General features: G+C 34.1%; 1 protein-coding gene across 10 annotated transcripts in view; it reads right to left on the reverse strand.

Annotated features, from left to right (window-relative positions):
* The window catches only part of RBMS3 (RNA binding motif single stranded interacting protein 3), a 1,470,243-nt gene that overhangs the window by 880,229 nt on the left and 566,607 nt on the right, over window positions 1-23,407 (reverse strand). For 9 of the 10 annotated variants that reach the window (XM_052001746.1, XM_052001747.1, XM_052001755.1 and 6 more), the window contains one exon: window positions 6,355-6,489. The exons of the other annotated variant lie outside the window; for it this stretch is intronic. In XM_052001746.1, the coding sequence (XP_051857706.1) occupies window positions 6,355-6,489 (135 nt within the window). The remainder of the gene's footprint in view (window positions 1-6,354; window positions 6,490-23,407) is intronic. 10 annotated transcript variants of the gene reach the window in all.

A 23,407-nucleotide genomic window follows, 5' to 3' on the forward strand; every position in this document is an offset into this window, starting at 1 on the left:
ATTAGACATTTTCAACTTTCTAACTCTTATCAGTTGGTTTTCTCTTTGATATTTGTTGAATATCCTCCTCTCCTTATTTGCTAATTATCATTTAATTTTTCTCAAAACTATAATGAGGATTATTAATAATCTTCAATTTATTGAATTTCACATGTTTATCTAGCCAGTCTCACCAGTCATTCTAGCCTTAAGGTGCTTGAATCACTGTGAAAAGTATCCTTGAAGCAGGACCATGTTTCAGTTCTACTAACTCAAAATCACAGATTCTCAATTTGGGGATGGGCTGTGACAGAGAGTAACAGGAATTCCCCCTTTAAAACACTCAGCATTTTCATATAGACAGTATATAGTTAGACTAAAATTTATTTTAAAAAAGAAAGAATGGAGAATAAGATTTACTCATATGAGTGGAAGGATCTGGTGATGAATAGAGAAAAGAAGAAAAGTTTAGGAAGAGCTCTTGAAGATACATGAGTATCTTTAAATAAGTTAAGAGCTTTTGTATGGAACAGAGATTATACATATTTTCTCTGGCCCCAAGGGCAGCTAGATGAATAGAGCTGATGGAAAAGGATACCTTGAGTTCAAATCCAGATTCAGGTAGTTAGTAGCACGGCTCAGCAAACTTGGCAGCTGGACAAATTACTTAACTTCTTTTTGTCTTAATTTACCAGAGAAGAAAACTATTTCAGTACCTTTGCCAAGAAAATCATTGAAGAGTATGGTCCCCGGGATCTTGAAGAGTAGGACATGATGGAATGTCTTAACTATGACAATGTGGCTCCAATGGGTTAAATTTATGAAAAATAATATAAATTTATGAAAATAAATTTATTTAAGCAGAGTATTTAAAAAAAACACTGCCCAATGATTTAAGCTATGCAAATGGAAAGAGACATTTGGAGAAGTAGCGAATTCCTTGTCATTGGAGATTTTAAAAGAATAGATGTTTACTGCAAGGTGGTTAAAAGGCAGTCTTGTCCAGGTTGTTCAGGAGCTGGAAGGCTTTGGAGGTCCCTTCTACTTCTGATATCATGGGGAATGTCTATTGAGTACTAAATATGAAACTGAGGCTGGAAGAAGGAAAGGAGTATTTCACAGTATAAATGTTCCTTTTTTCTTGGTAGATCACCCCTTCAGAAACAAGGTGGGAAGTGGGCGATGGCCAACATGTTTCAACAGAATTCAAAGCAAGTCATTCTACACTCTTCTTCCCCATAACCAACCCAGATTATTAACATTCCAGGGTTGATTCCTGAGATAGTTTCTGCACTGATTCATGCTAGGCTTCATCTGCCTTTCAGGTTCTTGGCTTTTCTGTTTCAACTCAGCTTGTGTTTTAGTACTTACTCTTCATTTCTTTCTAGCTTTTTATCTCCCATAAATGGCTTTTGGTCTTTTTCCTTGATTTGAGGGTTTGAGGTTGTTATTGTTGATGTTATTGCTATTGTTTTTCATCATCTTCATCTTCATTATCATAAAAATAAGTTTATCTTCAATATTCAAATAGAAATTATATTGGGAGAATCATCATCCATTTCTTGTCCTCTTATGGTTAGTGTAGACTGTCACACAGGTAGATAATGTTAGTTCATTTTATACATGAATGAAAAATATTAAGAAATAAGCTTCTCTTCTGTAAGACTACTGGAAGCATCTTTGAGGCAATTCCAGCTGTGGACAAGAAAAGTGGGATGATATGTCTCCATTCGATTTTCACAAAGTTATGACTCTTTTCCTAAGTCTAAATTTTAACCAAAAAAAAGTTCTTGTTATTCTTGTTGTTCCATGTAATTTAGAGATGATAAGAATTTGGGATGGCAACAACAACTTAACAATAATTTTAATAGATCTTTTAAAATCTGGGTAATAATGGGCAATCTGTGATAAAGCTCTTGTTCCAAGACAGTATATTGAACTCTTAAGAATACCTTGAGCTTTGTATTTATAGTAGGGTGGCTTATCATCCCTGCTTCCAAAGGACAGGTAAAAAAGTCAGGGAAAATGATGAAAAAAAAACTATTTTAGAGTTAGGCAGTAGGGTTCAAACCTTGCTGCTAACACTTACTGTACAGATAACACTGGAGAAATCACTTAAATTTCTTCACTGGAAAATTAGGGCACTAGACTAGATATGACTTTAGACATACAGTTTCAGTTCTACAACTGGATCTAATTTTGGAGTATAATGCTGGACAAGTAATTGTGTCTTTTTAGGTAAGAAGAAAGTGCTAAACTATTGAAGCCTGCAGTAATACATTGCACATTGAATATTATAATTATCTGCTTCTCCTTCCTGTTCTAATTATTATTGTTATGTCATTTTCTTCTTGTGTGATAAAGTTCTCTTAAAAGTATTCCTAGGGCAAGTCACTATTCTGTTATATTTTTTTTTTCTATAGACCATAGTACTGATGGAAAAACATTACCTTTCAAGATTGAAAAACAGAATTGGAATTTAGTATCCTTCTGTAACTCAATCAAAGCTTCTTTTGGAAGAATAGCATGACAAAGATGATAGGGTCCTCATATGTTCCCATATGGTTCTCATTTCTTCTGGTGCTTTTATATATTTTGAACATTTTTCATCCCATGTAGCTTAGAGATGATGAGTAGTAGAAATTGTTACACCTATTAAAATGTTCTTCTTAATCTTTTTTTATGGATTAGTGAGTGCTACCTGTTGGCGATTTTGTACAATTTTTTTTTCTGTTACAACATTCCAGTTCTCTTATTTATTGAATTATCGAAGATATGTTGAGGTCAGGATACATATAATATTTGAACTTGTCACTTGTTAGGTTGTAATAGCGTTTTTGATGATTAGTTTTCCATCCACTAGGTCATGCTATTCATTCATTTAAAGCTATTATAGTTTCAAAATTTTTGGTAATTTGTTGCAGTTTCAATTGATTGCATTAATAATCTACATTGATCAGTAAGTCTGTGATCAGATCCTATCCTTATGGAGAACCCATTTGTAATTGTTTGTGGCAATGACGTGATCTTAAATTATCACCATAAATGGCTCCATTTATGTAAATGAATTACATAACTCAGTCACTTGTCTGATGCTTCTTTGATCAAATGAGATAATATTTGTAGATTGCTTAGCACAGTGCCTGACAAAAAATGATAAATACTCATTTCTTTTCCTTTTCTCCTGTGGTTGGTAAAGTTTATGTAGATGTTGCCTATGAATATGGTGAGTCTTTGATTCCACTGTTGGATCTTAGTTATTTTTAAATAAACTCCATTTAGAAGTAAAGCACTTTTGATTACACTCATTCAGTAGCATGCAAATATTGTCTACCTTTATTATTGCTCAAAAATAAATCGCTGTCTGCCTGTTCTGGAATTATTTTTATAAGTTTTTAAACTATTTAATTTTTTTCTCAAAACATCTAGCAACCTTCTTTTTTTATGACTATGTGTTATTATTTGTACAGATAATTGTGATAGGGCTTGTATATACAATGGATTACTTACAAGTTTTGTCATATCTATTTTTAAAATTACCATTGTCTCATTTTTCTCATATTTCCTCTCAAATGAATTAGATAGACATAGTCATAGGAAGAGTTGCTATGCTGCTACTATCCTTTTGTAATGTTCTGTGAACTATTACAAATGTATATCAAATGACTCACTTTTATAAAGGAATAAAGGATGGACAAAAAATTTTATTTTCTATAGACTCATTGAAAATATCTTTGGGATAACATATATTATTAATATTTTTATTATAAATCCTTGATTTTTTGTTGACAAACATTAACAACTTTAACATAATCTATTCTTTTTTATTCAATGAGGCAATTGGGTTTAAGTGATCTGGCCAGGGTCACACAGCTAGGAAGTATTAAGTGTCTGAGACGAGATTTGAACTCAGGTCCTCCTGACTTCAGGGCTGGTGCTCTATCCACTGCACTACCTAGATGCTCAACATAATCTATTCTTTTAAGATTTATATTAATCATCTATCATCCACTCCAGTGTTTAAATAGAATGATTACCATCATAAGTTATGCTCTTGTAATCAAACCAATCAGGTGCTAAACACCAGGAAAGTAAGACAAACAATGAAGCAATATCTTTAAAAGAGATCCATAGAAGTGATGATCCATAAAGGACAACCATTGCAAAGCATGAATTCAATTGTCTGTAATAAAAGTTGAATCTTTTTGCATATGTGAAGTCCTATTCCAATGACTTATCATGCCACAGAAACGAAATTAAGTTTCTGAAAGCTGTCATAGTGAAGTACTAGGTCTGGCACATTAAACCATGCTGAAAATACTGTTTTCAAGTACTGTCTTGGTGAAGGATTGTGTCTGATTCGTGAAGACCAATCAAGCATATCATAAAGAGATCATCATCATGAATTTATTAGCAGTGTGAATCCATGAAACAAAGGAAAACACAACATGGCCCTTACTTTTGTGTGATCTTCCATTTCATCAATGATTTTGGCAAAATGGTGGAAGAGAGATGGTAAGAATAAGATTCACAAAGCGAAGATCATCCAGACATGTTGGCTTAGCTGCTGTTTGTATGTTTAATGTGACGATATTTGTCTAGTGATCAATGAGTGCTTTTCTACTGAAAGAAGTGAATTATGTAAAATTTGATGTTCTTGCTAGAAATTAAACTAGACAACACAAGAAATTTACAACTGAATGGGATGATGGAAGAAGAAAATAAGAAAAATGTAGAGTTAGTTTTATCATATGTTCAAAGGCAACATTCTTTTATGGGACAACTAATTATTTCATATTAATAAGTGATAAGTATTTACAAAAATATCACTAGAAAACTAATTGTAACTTCTGCAGTACCATTGATTGAAGAGTATTAGAATGTAGATAAATTCTATTAGGAACTTAATAAAAACTTCTCATAATAAATCAATATACATTTTAACACTGGATGACTTTAATTTGAAAAGGGCAATAGAAGATAATGGAAAAATATATGGGAAAACAGGGTTTAGCAAAAATATATTGGAAAACTAGAGAGGCCAAGGCTATATACTGTAAAGAAGCTTTCCACCTATACGTCACGAATATTTTTTTAACAGAATAGGAAATCATTGGACATAGAGAGTACAAAGGAATATTCCATATTGAAAATGATTATATCTTGGTGGGAACCAAATAGTCATTGATGTGAGGATGATTCCCAAATCATCTGCCTCTGTACAATTAGATCACTGGCTTGTTAGAGAAAATATAAAAAAGATCAATCCAAATCAGAGTCAAAATAACATATGGTACACAATTGAGGAATCTGCAATCTCAACTACTTAGACAAAACTGTTGACAACAAAAATTTGGAAATGGATAAAAGAACATATAAAGGTACAGAACATTACAATCTCCTAAGGAAGTTTAAGCTACAAGAAAATCACCACAATAATAGGATCAAAAAAGACAGAAACTTCCTCAACCAACAAACATTTGATCCTCATATCAAGTGGGAAAAATAACACCCTAGAAAAATACCAATTTAGAATATAAACCCATATATAAAATCTTTCAGAGGAGATTTGTGGAAGTTAATGTTATCATTAATTCATAAAACAATGAAATGTAGTAAAGAAAAGAATTCACTTTTATAGTCCACTGAGTGGAAACTTAACTAAACCAGATCATCCAAGGGCAGAAAAGGATGAAACTGGCAGAATGTAGGGAACATATAAAATGTAGATGATAATTATAAACTGTTTCAATAGCCCTGGATTTACCACATGTAGATTATAATATCACAATGCTATAGGAAGACATATAGTACTAAAGATGAGCAAGGGAGCTGGACAAGGACACCTAGAAAAGCTCTAAACTTGAGGCAATGCAATTTTTAAACATCATTGAGAAAGTGATTCTGATGACATCTGGTTGTGGGGAGAATACCAAACACTTGGGGTGTAATCAACTAACAAAATATCATAAATTACTGACCATTATGCCCACTTACCCACCAGAGCAACAATCTTATAAGTATAAATCTACATATACATCAAGGGTATCCTTGATGAAGGTATGATGAAGGCAAGTTTTTCTAAATGCTATATTTCTCCAATTGACCACATCCTTATAGTCACAACTGACCATACATTATAGAGAATATAAGACCCCGCTATGACTATCAGTTGACTATTTTAAAAGCAATTTGATTTAATAGGACAAATTACCACCTTAAAGGTTTTCCTTCAACAATGGATTTCCCATGCATGTCAAAATCACGTTTCCTTGAATGATGTAATAACAGAGATTACTTTGTTTGACAACTCTCTGACTATCAATATCAAGCGAAGCATAAAATAGGGAGTGTATGGTCACCAAAGGTGTTTACCATTGTCATGGAGGATGTCCAGCGCAGAGTCCAAATCAAAGAGGGATTCCCTATAGATGGTGATGTCCTCCAGATGCTGTTGTTTGCAGATGGCATTGTGCTGATTGCATCAAGCCCGGAACATTGCAGAGCCTCCTAAATGAGATCCATAATCACTCAAAAGAGTTTGGCCTAATTTTCCACATAGGAAATACCAAGTGGATGAAGAATCCCTATAGTCCAGATTATGAATTGCAATTGAATGGACAACTCATGGAGCTGATCCATCAGTATATATTTTCTTGGCCAGACCCTGCAAATAATCATTGAGCTGGGTCCAGAACTAAATGGGAGGAGAAGGGGAGGCTGGATTGCCTTTGGGAATTGGAATAATTCCTTTATTGACCCCAATTTTCTCCTTCAAATATAACCCATATTTTCATTCATCTGTAGATATTATATGGCAATAAGTCATATAATAATACCATCTCCAAAGAATTAAAATTTTGGGTCCCCCAAAGGGCAATGGTAAGGCATAAAGTGGGAGTGGGTATGCTACAACCCATTATTCATGAGAAGTGGCATAAAGGACATCATTCAGAGAGATGCATGAATGGAAAAGGAGGTGGGCTGGTTATGTAGTGACAGTAAGAAATAATCTTGCATGCTCCAGTGGCACCCACTTAATGTAAAGATATTTAGATAAAAATTTTTAGAACATTCAATGGACCCCCATGGATAACATATGGAATGACATGGACAAGAATGGTACAGGATGAGAAATGGATGGATGGGTTGAGATCTATACCCTTGAAGGGAGTACCCACTTCAGAGACATCACAAAACTATTGAAGTTTCAAAGCAAGGACACCCATTACCTCCTTGAAGCCTCACAACAACCCTGTGAGGTAGGCACTACAGATATTATGACTCCCATTGTACAGCTTATGACTCTTAAGCATTAGCTTCAAACCTTGCTTTTACATCTAAGTCCAACATGAAATACCATGCTGCCTCTTAATGGGGGTCTCTACCTTTTCATCTGTCTTTTATAGATGACAACAGTAAAGCAAAAACAAACCAAAAATCTCTTCTAGTTCAGATTCCTTCATGTTGTTCACTCAATCATCAATCATTCATTTATTCACCAAATACCCAGTATGTATCATCACTTTGGGGGATATAAAACATAAAGATACACACAATGTATTCATTAATAAATATTTCTGAAATTGAACGGACTGTGATATGGGCCCTATGCTCAAGGAATTTACATTCTCTCTTGTGAGTTAAGGCTAATAAGCTTGAAATAAAATTTTTATATTTACATAAAATGTTTATTTAGATTTTAAATTCATAATATTTAATTTGATAAATGCTCATATATATTTTAACAAAGTACTCAAAAAGTAATTTATTAAAAATGAAGCATTAATAATGTGCAACTTCCTCGAATTTAAATAAATAAATTTAAATTTAAATGTATAATGTCTGTACAATGCAGTCTTAATGCTTAATATTGTGCTAAGACTTTTTGGTAACTTGTATCTGACTCTTTCCAGATGGAACAAATACTTCACTTTCACATACACCTTCTTGCTCAACTCCAAGCCTTCTTTCTATCTACCAGGGTAGAAAACAAACCCTAATTTATCTTCTAAATAAAAATGAATTTGAAGACCTTCTACATAGAGTTGCAGTCATAGCTTTAACTAGCCTGAAACAAATGAAGCTTTGCCAGAGGGCACAGACATGAAAAAAAGTGGAGCTAATTCTGAAGTCTCCCTGAGACTCCTCTGTTTAATAGTTTGGCATTTCCCTTCAGAATCCACCTCTCCTACCAACTCCTGTAGCCAAATATTCCAGACCTTCCAATATAATATAACTGCTGTGCTAGACTATCTTCTACCTCTCCACCAACTGTTTGCATCAGGTAGAAAAATAAAAATGTAGTTATAGCTCTAATGCCTGAGACAGAAAATGAAAGTGTAAAAAGTAGATTTGCCTGAAATACTTTTACTCATGTCTAAACTATGTCCTTTTAGGCTAGTGAACAACAACAACAACAACAACAACAAAACACCCACAGTATTTAGATTCATGATTCCTGAAACCAAGGACTAAATAGTAGCCATTATTTCTGAAACTGACATTTTCATCTATCGGCCCTCTTCCAGAGGTTTGTCTGTGTGGATAACCAAATTTCCCAGGAGATTCCATACCCTTCATCCTTCCAAAGACAGAATTGCTCTTTATAATTAGTTATGCAATGATTTTAAATCTTCTGTCTTTAAAACTCCAGGAGAAAACATCCAGCAAGAAAAAAACAACTAAAAACCTTGTGACTGCAAAAGGCCCTGGTTACAGTACAGGAAGACATCCCCCATCCCAGAGCAAATCCAAATCCAAACCTATTAGCTAGTATAGGGATCTTTCACTTTTGGATGGCGGGTTGTTCATTTTCAATGGATGGCTTAGACTGAGCTTAGAAAGCAAGTACAGTGAAAAAAGAAACAAATATTCTCTAAATGAATTTATTCCATTTTTCTTTCATAAAAACATCATGACAAGATACGGGAAGTATACTATTTGGACTATCTTATCAAACCTCCTATTCCTAGATGGGAATTTTATTACAATATCAAAATTTATCTTTCTTTTCCTCTTCTGCATATATCTCAGTACCTGGCGTGTGGAAAGCTCTTAGGAAATGCTTGCTGAATAAACTTGGCTTGCTGAGTCTCTCAGCTTGCTTCACCTCTTCATCTTAAACTTGTCTGCTAAAACCTTCGTGAACAATCTACGAATCATGTCCTTTTCTCTGAAGTTTCATTCTTTCTGCTCTAAAATGAGGAGGTCAGTAGAGATTTTCTGTAAGACTCCCTCTAGCATGACATTCTATCCAACAAGTATTTATTAGGCAGCTACTATAAACAAAAGCATGATGATGCTATACCCTACCAACGCACGTGCAATAAATGAAATTGTCCATGTCCTGAAGAAGCTTACATTCCAATAGAGAAGTAGAATATCCACACAAATAAAGATAAAATTATGTACAAAGTCATATCAGGAGTTGAGAGAAAACAGGGGCACAAATCAAGGAAAGTTTCATTTAGGAAGTGTACTTCTTGAAAGAAACAATGGATTCCAATGAAAAATCTTTATGTCTATGAGTTCAACTAGTCAGTCAAAGAAAGTCAAAACTAGAAGGTACTTTTAAGATCATCTAGTCTAACCATTTACTTTTTATAAATTAATAAAATGAACATTTACTGTAATATTTTCCAGCAACTGTACCCAAGATTGGGAATCTAAGGCAAAAAGAAATAGTTCCTTCCCTAAAGGACACCATAGCCATAAACTAAAACCCAGAGAGTATATTACTATCATCCATTTAGAACTAGAAAGGGTTTTATGTTATGTAGATGAATTCTCATATGTTACAGATGAGGAAAGTGAAATCCACACAAAATAATTTTTTGTATATAATTTTGAAGTTAAGTGATAGAGATCACTTTTTGAAATTGAATTCTTTTGTTTATTTAGGGATTTCATAAAAATAGTTAAAATGTAAAAATTCATTTAAAATAATTCCTTGGAAGATTGAGAAGAAAAATCAGATTCAAGTCCACACTCTTCCACTTTAGGAATGAAAGGAAACTCTAAAGCCCTAACCAAAGAAAAAAGTGTTCCATGAGGGAATGGGATCCAGACAAAATATTTTGAAGAAAAATAAAAGGAAAGATAAAATGATGGTTTTTACACAAGCACTTGAGAAAAGAGACAGAGACCAGATTCCACACAGCAATTTCATGTGCAAAAAGAATTATGACAATTAAGAATTCAGAGAAACATGAGATATTTATGAAGTGATCCAGAGGGAAGTGAGCAGAGTAAAGAGAGTATCTGCAGAACAATATGCTGATAGAATATTAATACTGACACAATGTGGATGAAAAAAAAAACCCTTGGAAACAAAGATGCCTTCATTAATTGTAACAACTCATTTTAGCTATGAAGACTGGAGAAGGGAATAAAAATTCTTTGTTACATTAGAAGACCATGAGGACAGATAGTAAACATACTGTCAGGTGAGGATTACTATGTTGATACATTTTGCTTAAATACTTTTCTTAATTACAAAACAGAGCAAATTTAGGTGATATATCTAGAAGTAAATGAGATACAAAAATAAAACAAGCTAATTAATCATATTAAAATAAATTAATGGTTCTGTAAAATCATATGATGGAACTAGAGAAAAATTTAAATCAAGTCTTGCTAACTGTGTGGCCCTAAGAAAGTCACTTGTTTTCTTAACTTAATGTCTCTTTCTTCATCTGTAAAATGGATAATAGTAGCATGTAACTCACAAGGTTATTAGATGAATTAAATAAGATCATTTTAAAGCACTTAGTATAGGATCTGGTATATATAGTAAGCTCTATGTAAATGTTAGCATATATGTATGGTTTTTTAATAGAAACATTTACCAATCATGTGATTCTGGGCAGTCACTTAACTCTTTTTGCTTTAGTTTTCTCATCTATAAAATGAGATGAAGAAGGAATTTTTGCCAAAAAATTGTCAAATGACATGATAAAGGGTCAAACACAACCATACATATGTATGCATGGGCATATTTTTATTGTTTTATTATATATCCATCTGTAGATATAGATGTGTACATATATATGTACACTTCCATCTACATAGATGAAAAACAGGGAGGAGGGAAGGAGAGGGAGAGATTCCCAAAAGATTATTGGTTTCCTTGAACAATTATATCTTTATGTACAGAAGAGGGTTGAGACTCTTAACTACACATTTTCACACAACCTGGCAGCTAGGAAGAATCACTTTAGGACCTTGGACAGAGCTTATATTATGATGGAAAGAAGGCTAGACTGAATGCTCTGCCACTCATTAGCTGGGGAATATTAATTAATTTACTTAATATCTCAGTTTTTATTTCTCTGTTTGCATAAGGAGGGAATTGAGCTAATCAATTTTCAACGTTTCTTCACCCATATAAATTCATGATCCAATGAACAACCTTTATTCCTACTGTTTTGCCCTTTGGTCCTAAGAAGAAATCAAAGGAAACAATCCCATTGTCAAGAACATTAGTGTGTAGTATGTGGTTCAGGTCAGCTATGTGACATCTAGTCAGTAGTATAACGTGTTTCAGCAGACTAGGAAATTATTTCAGTGTGACTATAATAATAGATTATTAAAGATTCATAGAGGATTCCTAGAATCATAGAGTCATAAATTAGAATTGGGAATGAACTTTGTTCTTGTTCAACCCAATGATTTTATATTTGAGGAGCTCCAGATAGCATAGGTACTTTGCTGAAGGTCATACAATGATTGGATAATAAAATTATACCTTCCCTTCTTTGTCTGCCTTCATTCAAAATTTAACTCTAATCATACATACACACGTGTGTGTGTGTGTGTGTGTGTGTGTGTATAAAACATTTATTCCTCAATAAACTCTCTATCACATCAAAGTATCATCATGAATGAATGATGGGAGGAAGGATAGAAGGAAGGAAGGAAGGAAGGAAGGAAGGAAGGAAGGAAGGAAGGAAGGAAGGAAGAAGAAAGGAAGAAAGGAAGGAAAGAAGAGAGGGAGAAAGGAAGGAAGGGAGGGAGGAATGAAGGAAGAAAGGAAAGAAGGAAGGGAGAGAGGAAAGAGGAAATCATTAAGTATTCATTTGTGCCAAGAACTGTGCTAGTGATAGAAATATGAAAAATGGAGATTATATCTGTCTTCAATGGAATTACAGTTGAAGAGGAGGAAGATACACATATAGGAGAGGACTAATTAATAAGATATATTTTGATATGGAAAATAAGATTGATGGTTCACATACTCTTTTCCAAGAACAATGACGGAGCTGATTTGATAATAATTAAATATTTGGAACTGTGAGAGGGAGTGAAGTGTCAGATAAGAAATACAATTATGGTGGTTGTTGAGCTAGCCAGAGAATTAAGTAAAATATGTCTTATACGGGTCCTAAATATAGTGAGAGACTGAGGCAATTAGTTGTCATAAGAAAATAGGAAAGCAAACCATCAAGAGAGACAATATTGACGATGCTTACCATTCTGTTCCTACAGTCCCTTAATGTTAGTATAGTTCAAGTTAAGTCTAAGATTTGTTATTGTATTTCATTTTAATTCAGATGCCTTTTAGTGTTGTTTACATGGAGTTTTATCATAACCACTATGAATACTGCCTTGATTCTGCCTTTTTTTTATTTTCAGCAATTCATATAAAAGTCTTGCCAGGTTTCCATGAATAACTCATCTTATACTATTTTCATGAGCTTACTCATATCCCCCAGATTTAAACCCATTCTTTCTGACTTTGACTTCTTTTCTTGTTACTGTCCCTTTGAGGATTAAGAAAATACTACAGGATAGTAACCAAATTTATTAAATTGGGGGCAGAGATTGCAAGAGTCTTAAATATCCAGGATATAAGGAAAATTTTAAATGTACTGAAATCCTTTCCACGGCCTGGCCAGGAACCAAACTCAGTAGGAGCACATTATATGACTTTCACTTATAATCATGATGCTTATGATAAACTCTAATGACAAGGGAATGATGAAACTTCAATGTAACTGAGGCATAGTTGACTTATCTAATCAATTTTTTTTTTATTTATAGGAAAAATGATTGAACATTGGATCAGTAAAGACCTGGACTTTGACCCTTACTTTGTGATCATAGTCAAAGCACTTAGCTACCCAGTAACTCAGTTTCTTTATATGTAAAAGAATCTAATATCTCTAGAATCTATCTCACAGGGATATTTTTATAGGATGAAATAAGGTCATATATGTAAGTACTTAGCAAATCTTAAATATGATATCAAAACAAGTTATTTATAGTATTAATTGGATATCGTGATCTCTTTTCTCTCTTAATCCATATCAATGACCCCTTTTCAGAATCTTGTTTTTAAACTAAAATATATAAGATTATTTAAAAAGTCATTTATCTTGAAAAAATAAAGAATTTTACCTATCCAGGTTCAATAACCTCCTTAAATTTATCCATGGATAACTTGGAAATTCATAGATCCCTATTATTTTTCTTGGATTTAAAGGGACTTGGAGAAAAATATTTCCAGTCTTGTGGTTCTTTGTTTATTTCCACTGTTACTTATTTTTGCAAATTCCAGATTTTCCAGTTACATAGATAGGATGGAGGGTTCCCAGGTTTCCTTAGCCTTGGGTTCCATTCTTCTACTGTCTGGTTATATCAAATGTTTTAGCATTGCTAACCTGAAGTATCCTCCATTTGCCAAGAATTGTTGGTTTGTAACATTACAGGGGTCAGTTTGAGGTCCTGTGATAGACTAAGAATCGCATAAGACTTGATTACAGAAGACCTAAGTTTGAGTCACTGCCTTACTAGCTACATGATCCTTGCCAAGCCATTTAACTCTCTTTACTCCAGCTTTCTTATTTGTAAAATGGGAGTCTTACCTGTATTACATATCCCATAGAGCTTTGGTAAGCTTAAGGCACTATATAATAATTATTTTTTTTCTTATTACTGCTTAGCATCATCTGTCCTATAGACGTCGAGTCTACCACTCCTTGCTAGTAAATGATATCTACAAATAGCGAGAGTAATAGATGCAATACTGCAAGACCTCTCAGAGGATAATTTCTCTCATTTTACAGATGAACAATTGAGGGCCCAACAGAATAAGATACTTGTCCAGAGATAGATAGGAAATGAGCAACAGAAGTTAGATTTGAACCGTGTCCTCTGATCCCAGAACTAATTTTCTTTTCAGTCTACCTAGTCATTCTCAGTTATCTAGATCTCTCCTTTCCATATAGGGGGAATAAACAATCTTGAGTGGTTAAATGTCCTGGTGAATTAATGCTTAGTATAATATGGCCACTATTCTGGTACAGGCAACAAAGATGTATTCTCTAGAGTAGAAAAGGAATCATATAGCTACCCATACCTTTTACTCCTTCCATTCCCATTAACACAGAAACCTAGTATTTTTTGAAAGTTTTTATTTAACAACTCAGGGAAAGATTTCTGAAAGGAAAGTAATTCTATAGTCTTATGAAATAGAATCCACAGCACTCATGGCCCGAAAACTGATTTCAAACACAAGCTTTTTGAGGACAGGGACTGCTTTTCTCCACTTTCATCCTTTATTATCCTGGAGTCTATCAAAAAAAAAAAAAAACAGGAACATCACAAGCTCTTAATAGATGGTTATTGAGTTTGTCTGTTAACCATCATTTTCTCAATCAGTCAGAAATGTAAATAAAATGAGAACCTTTCCTAATGTTCCACATCTCCAAATAATGAATAATTACCTAGAATCACATGCCAAATTTTAAGCTACTCTCCTTAAAAATCTCGATTACAAAATTCCTGACATAGTTTTCCCTTAAAAATAAATCCAAGTCACCACCAACAAAGTATTACTAAAATTGCCGCCCACAAGCATGCCTGAGAATCAGGACCCACCCAACTTGATTATTAACAAAAAGGTTGGAAGGAAGGAGGAGGGTGAATTTTTGTCTAACTTCTTAGCATCACCCTTACCAAGGCATAACTTCTAATCAACACATGCCATGGATTTACTAGTATAGATTGTAGATATGAAAGAAAAAAAAACACAAAAAAATAATAAAACATCTCCAGATATTTCCAGTGGTATCTGTTAAAAATATCAAAACTTGCTTTTTCCCAAGAATTTGTGTTACTTGAAAGAAAATTAAATCAACACATTTTAATTATTTTAGCTATTCATCAAAATTTTGGTTCATTCAGGAGCTCTTTAAATATCTCATTTTCTCAGATACCGTCTGGTACTGTTTTTGTATTTTAGATTAAAACTCATGGAAGGCATAGATGAGATCTTATTTTTCCTTCTTTCACTATGCTTAGTATAAAGCACCGTCCACAGTTAGCACCTAATAACTATTTATTGAATAGAGGAATGAAGGAAGAATGACTAAATGATAAAGGGTTTGAGAATGAATGATAGGAAAAAGAAAGATCAATAAATGAAGAATCCAGGAATGAGATGTGGTTCAGAAAATCTTCATTTAAAGCAAGTAATTCTATGTAAAATTATAACTTCTTATTCACTTCCACTATAATCTTAGGTATATATTTATACATAACTTCTAGCTAAACTAGGTTATGAAATTCTTACCTAAGAATTCTAACATTCAAATAAGATCATGTGAAGTACTCTGAAATCTTCAAGTTCCATATAAATTATTAAAATTATCATCATCATTTTAAAGAGAATTCTCTATAGTTTCTGGCCATTACACACAAGACCTTTCATGTATTGGATCAAAGGAGTATTGTAGGGATCTCAGAGTGCACCTCTTTTCAACGCCCTCATATTACAAATGAAGAAACTAAGGCCCCATTACATAAATTAATTTCTCAAGGGTAGATAATAAAAAGTATATATAGTCTTTAAATATTCTAACATCTATTTTATAATACTATGTTCTTGTATACTGTGCATATTACAAGCCATGGAGGGATTCCTGAGTGATCATGAAGAACTCCAAATATTCCTATTTTCAAATGACATCATGATAATATTAGCAGACCATGGGACACTGTAGAGCTTCCTAAATGAGATTAATTTTATTTAAAATAGCTTAATAATTCACACAGAAAAATTAAGTAAAGATTGTCCATTGACGAGACTATAATGTGATATTGAATTGAAAACCTATAGTGTTGGACCATTGATTCCTACATATTGGACAGATGGCGCAGATGGGAAATTAGTGGGGCCAAAGATATAACAGAAGGAAGTGGGTCAGCTAAATTATATTGAGAAGCCCAAGCCTAATTCTGAAATGTAAGTGAGTCTTTTCTTTTGGTGATGGCTTCTTCTTCTAGATGGTTATGAATAATGGATGAGCACAATCTCCTAAGGATTAACATAACAGATGACTTCAATAGCAATGGAGAGACACAAGACAGGCTTAACTAGGTAGCAGCATATTGGTCATCATATCTCCTATATAAGAAGTGCTATAAAAGATATCAAAGAGCTATGACTGGGTTTGTAGGGAAAGCAGGGCCAGAAGAGTTAATCTGAAAGGATCTCAGTAATTATATAATCCTACCCAGTCATTTTATTGATAAGAAAACTGAGACTAAGCAAGATGAACTTGCCAAAAGCCATATAAGTAGTAGGTAAATAAACAAAAGAATTAGCATTTGATTCTAGAGACAATAGAAAGTTTATTGATTTAAGGGATAAAGTGATCAGAAGTGGTGAGGGCCAGAATGAAATTGTTATAAGCAGAGAGAAGGAGTCAGGTCTAAGGTGTAAGAAGGGGTCCACCTACATAGAGGTGGAAATGGCAAGACTTGGCAAATGAATGCTTATGTAGCTAAAGGAGAATGAAGGATTAGGGGTAATGTTGAGGTTAGAAACCTGAAAATCTTGAAGAATGATGGTATTCTTGACAAAAATAGAAAACTTTGGGAGGGAATTAGCATTTTGGGGTAAGGAAATACTTTGAGCATTTTGGGTATGAGATAACCATGAGACATCAGGTTGGAAATATTCAGTAGGCATCCAGAGTTGGAGCCAAGGAAAGAGAAAATGATTAGCTATATAGATCTGTAATCATCTGTATAGGAATAACAATTAAGCAGACCATGATGATTTCACCGAGAGAGTGTAGAGAACGATGAGAGAACAGGACATTGTCTTTAGAAACATTCATTAACTGAGGGCATTGATGGATGAGCTAGCAAAGGAGTCTTTGAAGAAACAGAAGAAGAATAGGGGAGATCAGTGCCATGAAAACACAGAAAAGTGAACATACTGGAGGAACGGATGATCAATAGTGTCAAATGAAACATTTACCTGAGAAGTCTGAGGAATGAGAAAAAACTATTGCCTTACCAATTGAGAGATTGTTCATAACTTTGAAGAGAAAAGTTTCAGTTGACAGATAAGATCCAAAGCCATATTACATAGGATTGAGAGGTGAATGAGAAGTACCAAAGTAGAGGCAAGGGAATATAGATGAGTTTTTCAAGAACTCTGCCTAAGAAATGGGAAAGAGTTTCAGGATGCTAATTTGAGAGGATAGGGTCTGATAAGATATTTTATTATTTCTGTTTTAATTGGAGGATTCTCAGATGTAGAAGACAGGTATAGTTTAAGGTAGTTTGAATTATACTTTGAATGAATGGGGAAAGTCGGAAGCTTCTTAGTAGATAGGAAAAATTCAAACATGTGTGAGGAAAGACTGGGATTATAATCAGGAGGTTACAGTATGTAGAAGGTTTGATGTTGGCAAAGAGAAACTCCATATTATTGTCAGAAGTTAATAGAAAGGAAGAGAGAAAGATGCTAAGGTCAAAGACTATTGAGACAGAAAAAGGGAGGAGAAAAGAAATTCGTACTGAATGAATTTTTTTTTGAGGCAATGGGGTTTTGACTTGTCCAAGGTTACCCAATTAGTAAACATCTGAGACTGGATTTGAAAACTCAAGTCCCCCTGGCTCTAGAATTAGTGTTCTAGCTACTGCACCATCTAGCTGCTTCTGTATTTTCTTAATAAATAACTAGTAAAGTCCTTAGCTGGGAAAATAGGGTTGGAAAGAGACAAAGGATGATGAATACTATACAATGAGTGGGCTTTGAATGATTTTTTAAAAAAAAAGTAATCACATGCAATACACATATGCTATTTAATTATATTAATAATCATTTATTAAATATTTTTTCCTGTTCCAATTATTGTGTTAAGCCCTAAGAACATAAAGAAAGGCACAATCACTGCCCTTGATGTGCTTTCATTCTAATGGAGGAGATGTGTATTATAGCTAACACATTTCCCTCCAAATCTAAGTATAACTTTATAGGAGGTGGGATAATAAACTTTTATTGAGATAGAAGATATTCATGTACTTATGATGAAAAGGCTAGAGCTGAAGAATTGTTAAATATAGATGTAGAGCCAAAAAAGAAAAAAAAAACCTTAGGTTTGTAAATCAATTTTTTACCAATTGGAAGGAACTGTTAATAGGGAAGAAGAAATGTGTCCCTTCAGAACCTTAATGTCTTCAATGGACACTGAGGGAATGAAATAAGCAAAACAGAGAACCTGGAAGTAGATTTTTTTCTTTTTAAGCAGAGAAAAAGAAGGGATGGTAAACAAATTTGTTGTTTGTCTTTCATTTCAAAAATCAGTGAAAATATGGGATGGTCTTGAATTATGTGTAAATAGAATTTAAGTGAGACAGAGCTTTACAGAGTTGTACTGTGCATATATATGTGTGTGTAATATGTGAAAGAGGGTGGATCTTTTTATTTATCATAATTTGAGTATGTGATAAGAATACACAAACATTGAGAAAAGAGAGAAACCATCACATGAACTGCACCCTTATCTTGACAAAGAAAGGTGGAACACATACATACACATAAGTAAGTTAGTGCTGACATATATCCAACTCAACATGGAAACAAATAAGCATAGGGAGAAGGACAAGTTAAGAAAGATGATTGTAACAAAGAAAAAATAATCTCAAGCAAAACAAAATCTATTATATTGAAGGGATAATTAAAAAGAAAAAATAGTTTGAATTATACTCGGAATGAATAAATCTGTTTCTTGACAACCCCACTAGCATTAAGTTTCATTGCCTTAAACTATATTAGCCAATTTGATTAGTGTATAGTAATACCCCCAAGTTGTTTTATAATGTTTAAAATTGAATTATTATAGCAGTTCAGCATATTTTCAAGTAATAATTAGCAACTTATATTTCCTTTATTTGAAAATATTTGTTCATAGCCTTTGACAATTTAATTTTTTATGTGCCAGGTAATTTTTCTTGGATTTGTGATTTCATTGGCTTAGTATATCTTGGTGATGTCCTTCCTGTCCTGAGACAGATGGACCCCCACTCTGTACTGCATAGTCTTAGAGTATTGCCTGGACCATTGAAATGCGAAGTGACTTATTTGAGAGGTAAGAAGTGAACCTTGAACTAAGTTATTTCTGTGTAAATTTGTTTGAGCAGATGTCAAGTTTTCATCTGAAATATTTGACATAAATATTTTCCCCTATTTTGACCAGACAAGTAGCAAAGGAAATGGTTTTATCTTGGGAGAGAAAGTAAATGGAGATTGCCAAGTTCCCCTAGACCTCTTCAATTTTCCTAAAGAAATTTCCTGAGATGAACTGCATTGACTAAAAATGGCAAGAGACAAGAGGTGGAAGGTGGTCCCCAAACAATAATGAGCCAGGACTACGGCTAAGAGGGTTAATGAAGGCTCTGGGATTTCAGGACAACATGTCAGAGGACTGTTCTCTCTGTGTATATCTCTGTCTGTCTCTGTCTTTTTCTTTCTTTCCCTCTTTCTGACTGTTTGCTCCTCTGGCCTGTAGCTATTCTACCATTTTATGGGAAGTCTTCTGGATCTAATTCCATCATTCTTTCTCTTACATGGCAGATCTCCCTAAAACAAAGTGAATTCCTGCTAGGGTAGCTTATAAACCCATCAGACAAAGGCCAGTTCTTTTTATGTGTATTAAGCTCTGTATGTGTTCATGACATTACAAACTGAAAGTGGTCAAAAATTTATGATTCAAAGTCAGGGCTAGGCAACTGAAACTATCTTTGCATTCTGCAGATATAGAGACACAAAAAAATTTGTTTTGATACAGTGCTAATTAAGCTTCCATAAATTAGGCAATTTGCCCTTAATCATAATAACTGACACTTATTTATTGCTTTAAAGTTTGCAAAGCAATTTACATATATAAAGGAGTGTTTCTTGCTCACAAGAGCCCATCTCCTCAGAGTTCTATATCTGGCTAAGCCAGCAACTCAATTACTCAGGCATAAGCAAGACCTATTCACTCTATATCCTAAGTCCCTTTGGGTATGTGCAGATGTGATTTGCCCCAATCCCACAGCTCCTACTCTTTTATTTTTGTGACTAAGCCTGGGTTCTCTCCAGGGATATGAATAATTGTAATAACTCATAAATTCGTCATGGCTCTGCATCCATCCCATTGAGATTCCAATCTTTCCCAATTTCAGGTGATGCGAAGGAATTATTAGTTCACATGTGAATTAAATGGACTCTTTTCTTAGGGGAAAAAGTAAAGATACCTATCATTTTATTGTTCATTGGTATAGGAAACTTCTACCAATGTAGATCAGTAACTGCTCTGTAATTTGAAGTCTTAGAAAGGTGTCAGATGCATAAAGAAATTAAATAAATTGTTCAAGGTTATCCAGATATTTTGTGTTTCAAGTCTTCTGATTTCAAGCCCAGCTTTCCATCCATTATATCAAGCTGCTACTATTCAGAAGTGCTTTTTACTATGATGAATATGAAATCACCAATGCTGGCTTTAAAATGTTAAGAGATAGGCAACTCTGGGAAATCTGAAGCATTATCCCTTCCTCCCTGAATACAACCACACATACACACACATACACACACACACACACACACACACACACACACTCCACCACCACTACCACCACTATTCATTTGCTATGATTTTCCACAAAATATTGGTGGAAGTTCCATCCTAAAATATTTGATGAGAAAGACTAAAAAACACTAGGTAGTTCATGTCATGGCTCACCCCACCACTTTCTGTTGTCTGATTTGTTCTTCAGTGACTGCTATTCACTGCATTGAATTTCTTCAATGTTCTCTAATCTTTTCATTTTTAACTAAAACAAAGTTTTGACCCTCCTTCTTCAAGGCTAGGTATCTGAGGAGCCTGTAGTTGATTAATGTCTTGATATGTCCTTCAAGAATTATCCATAATTTTCTTCATGTCTTTTCTCTAGTGCCTTTGGCAGGGGAGGGGGGTACTGGGATTGTAACAAGGAGGAAGTAGAATGAGGATAGAGGGAGGGATTTTCAGGCTAAAAGACTGATCTTCTCAATCTTTAACCATCATGCTTCAAGCTCTGGCCACACAGAATTTTTAGCTGTTGCTCTTTCTAATACTCATTTCTAATGTTCCCCTCTTAATGGGACATTAAGATACCATAGTTATTCCATTACCATTATGCTTCTGAATCTCTCCCCCTCTCATTGCCCATCTCCTTGGTACCTCTCAGCTTCAAGTAATGGAATGAATTAAGATGTCAGGCTTTTAGATTTCAAGGGGCAATGAAGAGATAAATATACATGGTCTCTTCTGTTTCTCATAAATACCCGATGAAATACATATCACCAGTATTATTTTCTCATTTTACAAATGGGGAAACTGAGACTGAAAGAAACACCCTACCCCTGAGTCACAAAGCCAATTACAGTGAGTCAATGGTAGAATTCAAATTTCAAATCTAGCTCTTTTCTAATTCTAAGTATACAATTTTTTTCCCATTTCCCTAGGATATATCTTTGTAGTGGGGAGGAGGATACAGACTTGGAGAGGCCAGTAATAGAAATGCAAATAAGCTTTGGAATATATGTTGAAATGAAGAGACCGAAATGAATGATGGGGGAAGTTTTAACCCATTCACCTGCCACTCCCTAGAAACTTGGGCAACTTTCTGATTTTTGCCACTTGTGTTTTTAACCTTTAGAAATTGCAGTTGTGATCTGTGAGGAAAAGAATAATTCAGTTTCTGGGCATTTCAAGCTAAATAAATGACCCTGAGGCAATTTCTGTTTGATATTACTATTTCTATGCCTGAATACTTTAACCTATACTTTCCAATTCCCCATTGTTTTCTAAAACTCCTCCTAGATTCTTTCATTTTTAATCAAACTTTTTTTTTTACCCTTTGCCTGTCATGTTAAATGTTTTTCAAGAATTTTTTGCTTTCTGGAGCTATGAAGTTAAAGATAATTTGATTTTTTTTTGGAGTGTACCAAGAACTACACTACTTGGCATTTTTAGTAGACCACTGTCAAAGAGCATTACCTCTGTCTTAATCACTAGATTGAAGTTTCTTCATCTTTAAAACAAGAATATCATCAATTATACCATTATCATCAATAAGCATTCATTAAGCATCAACTATATGCTAAGAACTGTGCTAACTGTGGGAAATACAAAAATAAATTAAAGACAGTCCCTGACCTCAAGAAGCTTACAGTCTACTAGGAGAGACAACCCAACAACCACTATGTACAAAGGAATTCTAGTCAAGATAAATTGAAATTAATTTCAGAGGGAAGGCATTAGGGACAAGGGAAAAGGACTAAAATAGATCTCTTATAAAAAGTAGAATTCAATTTAACAATTCAAAAATTATCTTTTGAAATGACTACTAAATACAAGTCCCTGTTGCTAGGTTTAAGAGTTATACAGACACAGAGTAGGATGCTGACCAATGAAAATGCAGAGTATCAAGATGGAGTATTTGTGTGGGAGGAACAGCAAAGAGGTGAGTAGCTCCACACTGAACAATGTATGAAGGGAGGAAGGTAGTAGAAGTTTGGTAAATTAAGAGCGGGGCCAGGTTAGAAAGGGCTTTCAAAGATGAGATGAGTTTATCTTTGAATAACAGAGAGTCACTGAAGCTCAGTGAGCAGTGGGTATAAAGGGACCAACATGGTCAGACTCATAGTTTAGAAAAACCACTTTGGCAGCTGAGTAGAGAACATATTAGAATAAGCAGAGGCAGCTGATCATCCAGGAGAATTGAAACTGGAGTCATGAAGAACTGAGTTCAAATACAGCCTTAGATATTTCCTACCTTTGTAACCCTGGGCAAGTCAATTAACCTATATTTGCAAATAGAAGTTTGCCTCAGTTTCCTAATCTGAAAAATTAGAATAACTGTCCACAGTTTCTAGTGGTTGTAAATATGAAATGAGATATGTGTTGCTTCCTTCCCCCACAAAAGTTGATCACCTGAAATCTTATCACTTTGTTGATTGATTCAAATTTTCATAATCAATACCTTGTCAAATCCACTTTCCCTTGTCTCTTTCTTCTGATTGAAGTGTTTGAGGGTCAAGTATTTCACTCCTCCCAAAGTCTTTCTTTCTAGAAGGCACACAACTTTCCAGGTAGCTCCA

The sequence above is a fragment of the Antechinus flavipes genome, chromosome 5 (assembly GCF_016432865.1).
Source record: "Antechinus flavipes isolate AdamAnt ecotype Samford, QLD, Australia chromosome 5, AdamAnt_v2, whole genome shotgun sequence".
Classification (NCBI taxonomy): domain Eukaryota; kingdom Metazoa; phylum Chordata; class Mammalia; order Dasyuromorphia; family Dasyuridae; genus Antechinus; species Antechinus flavipes.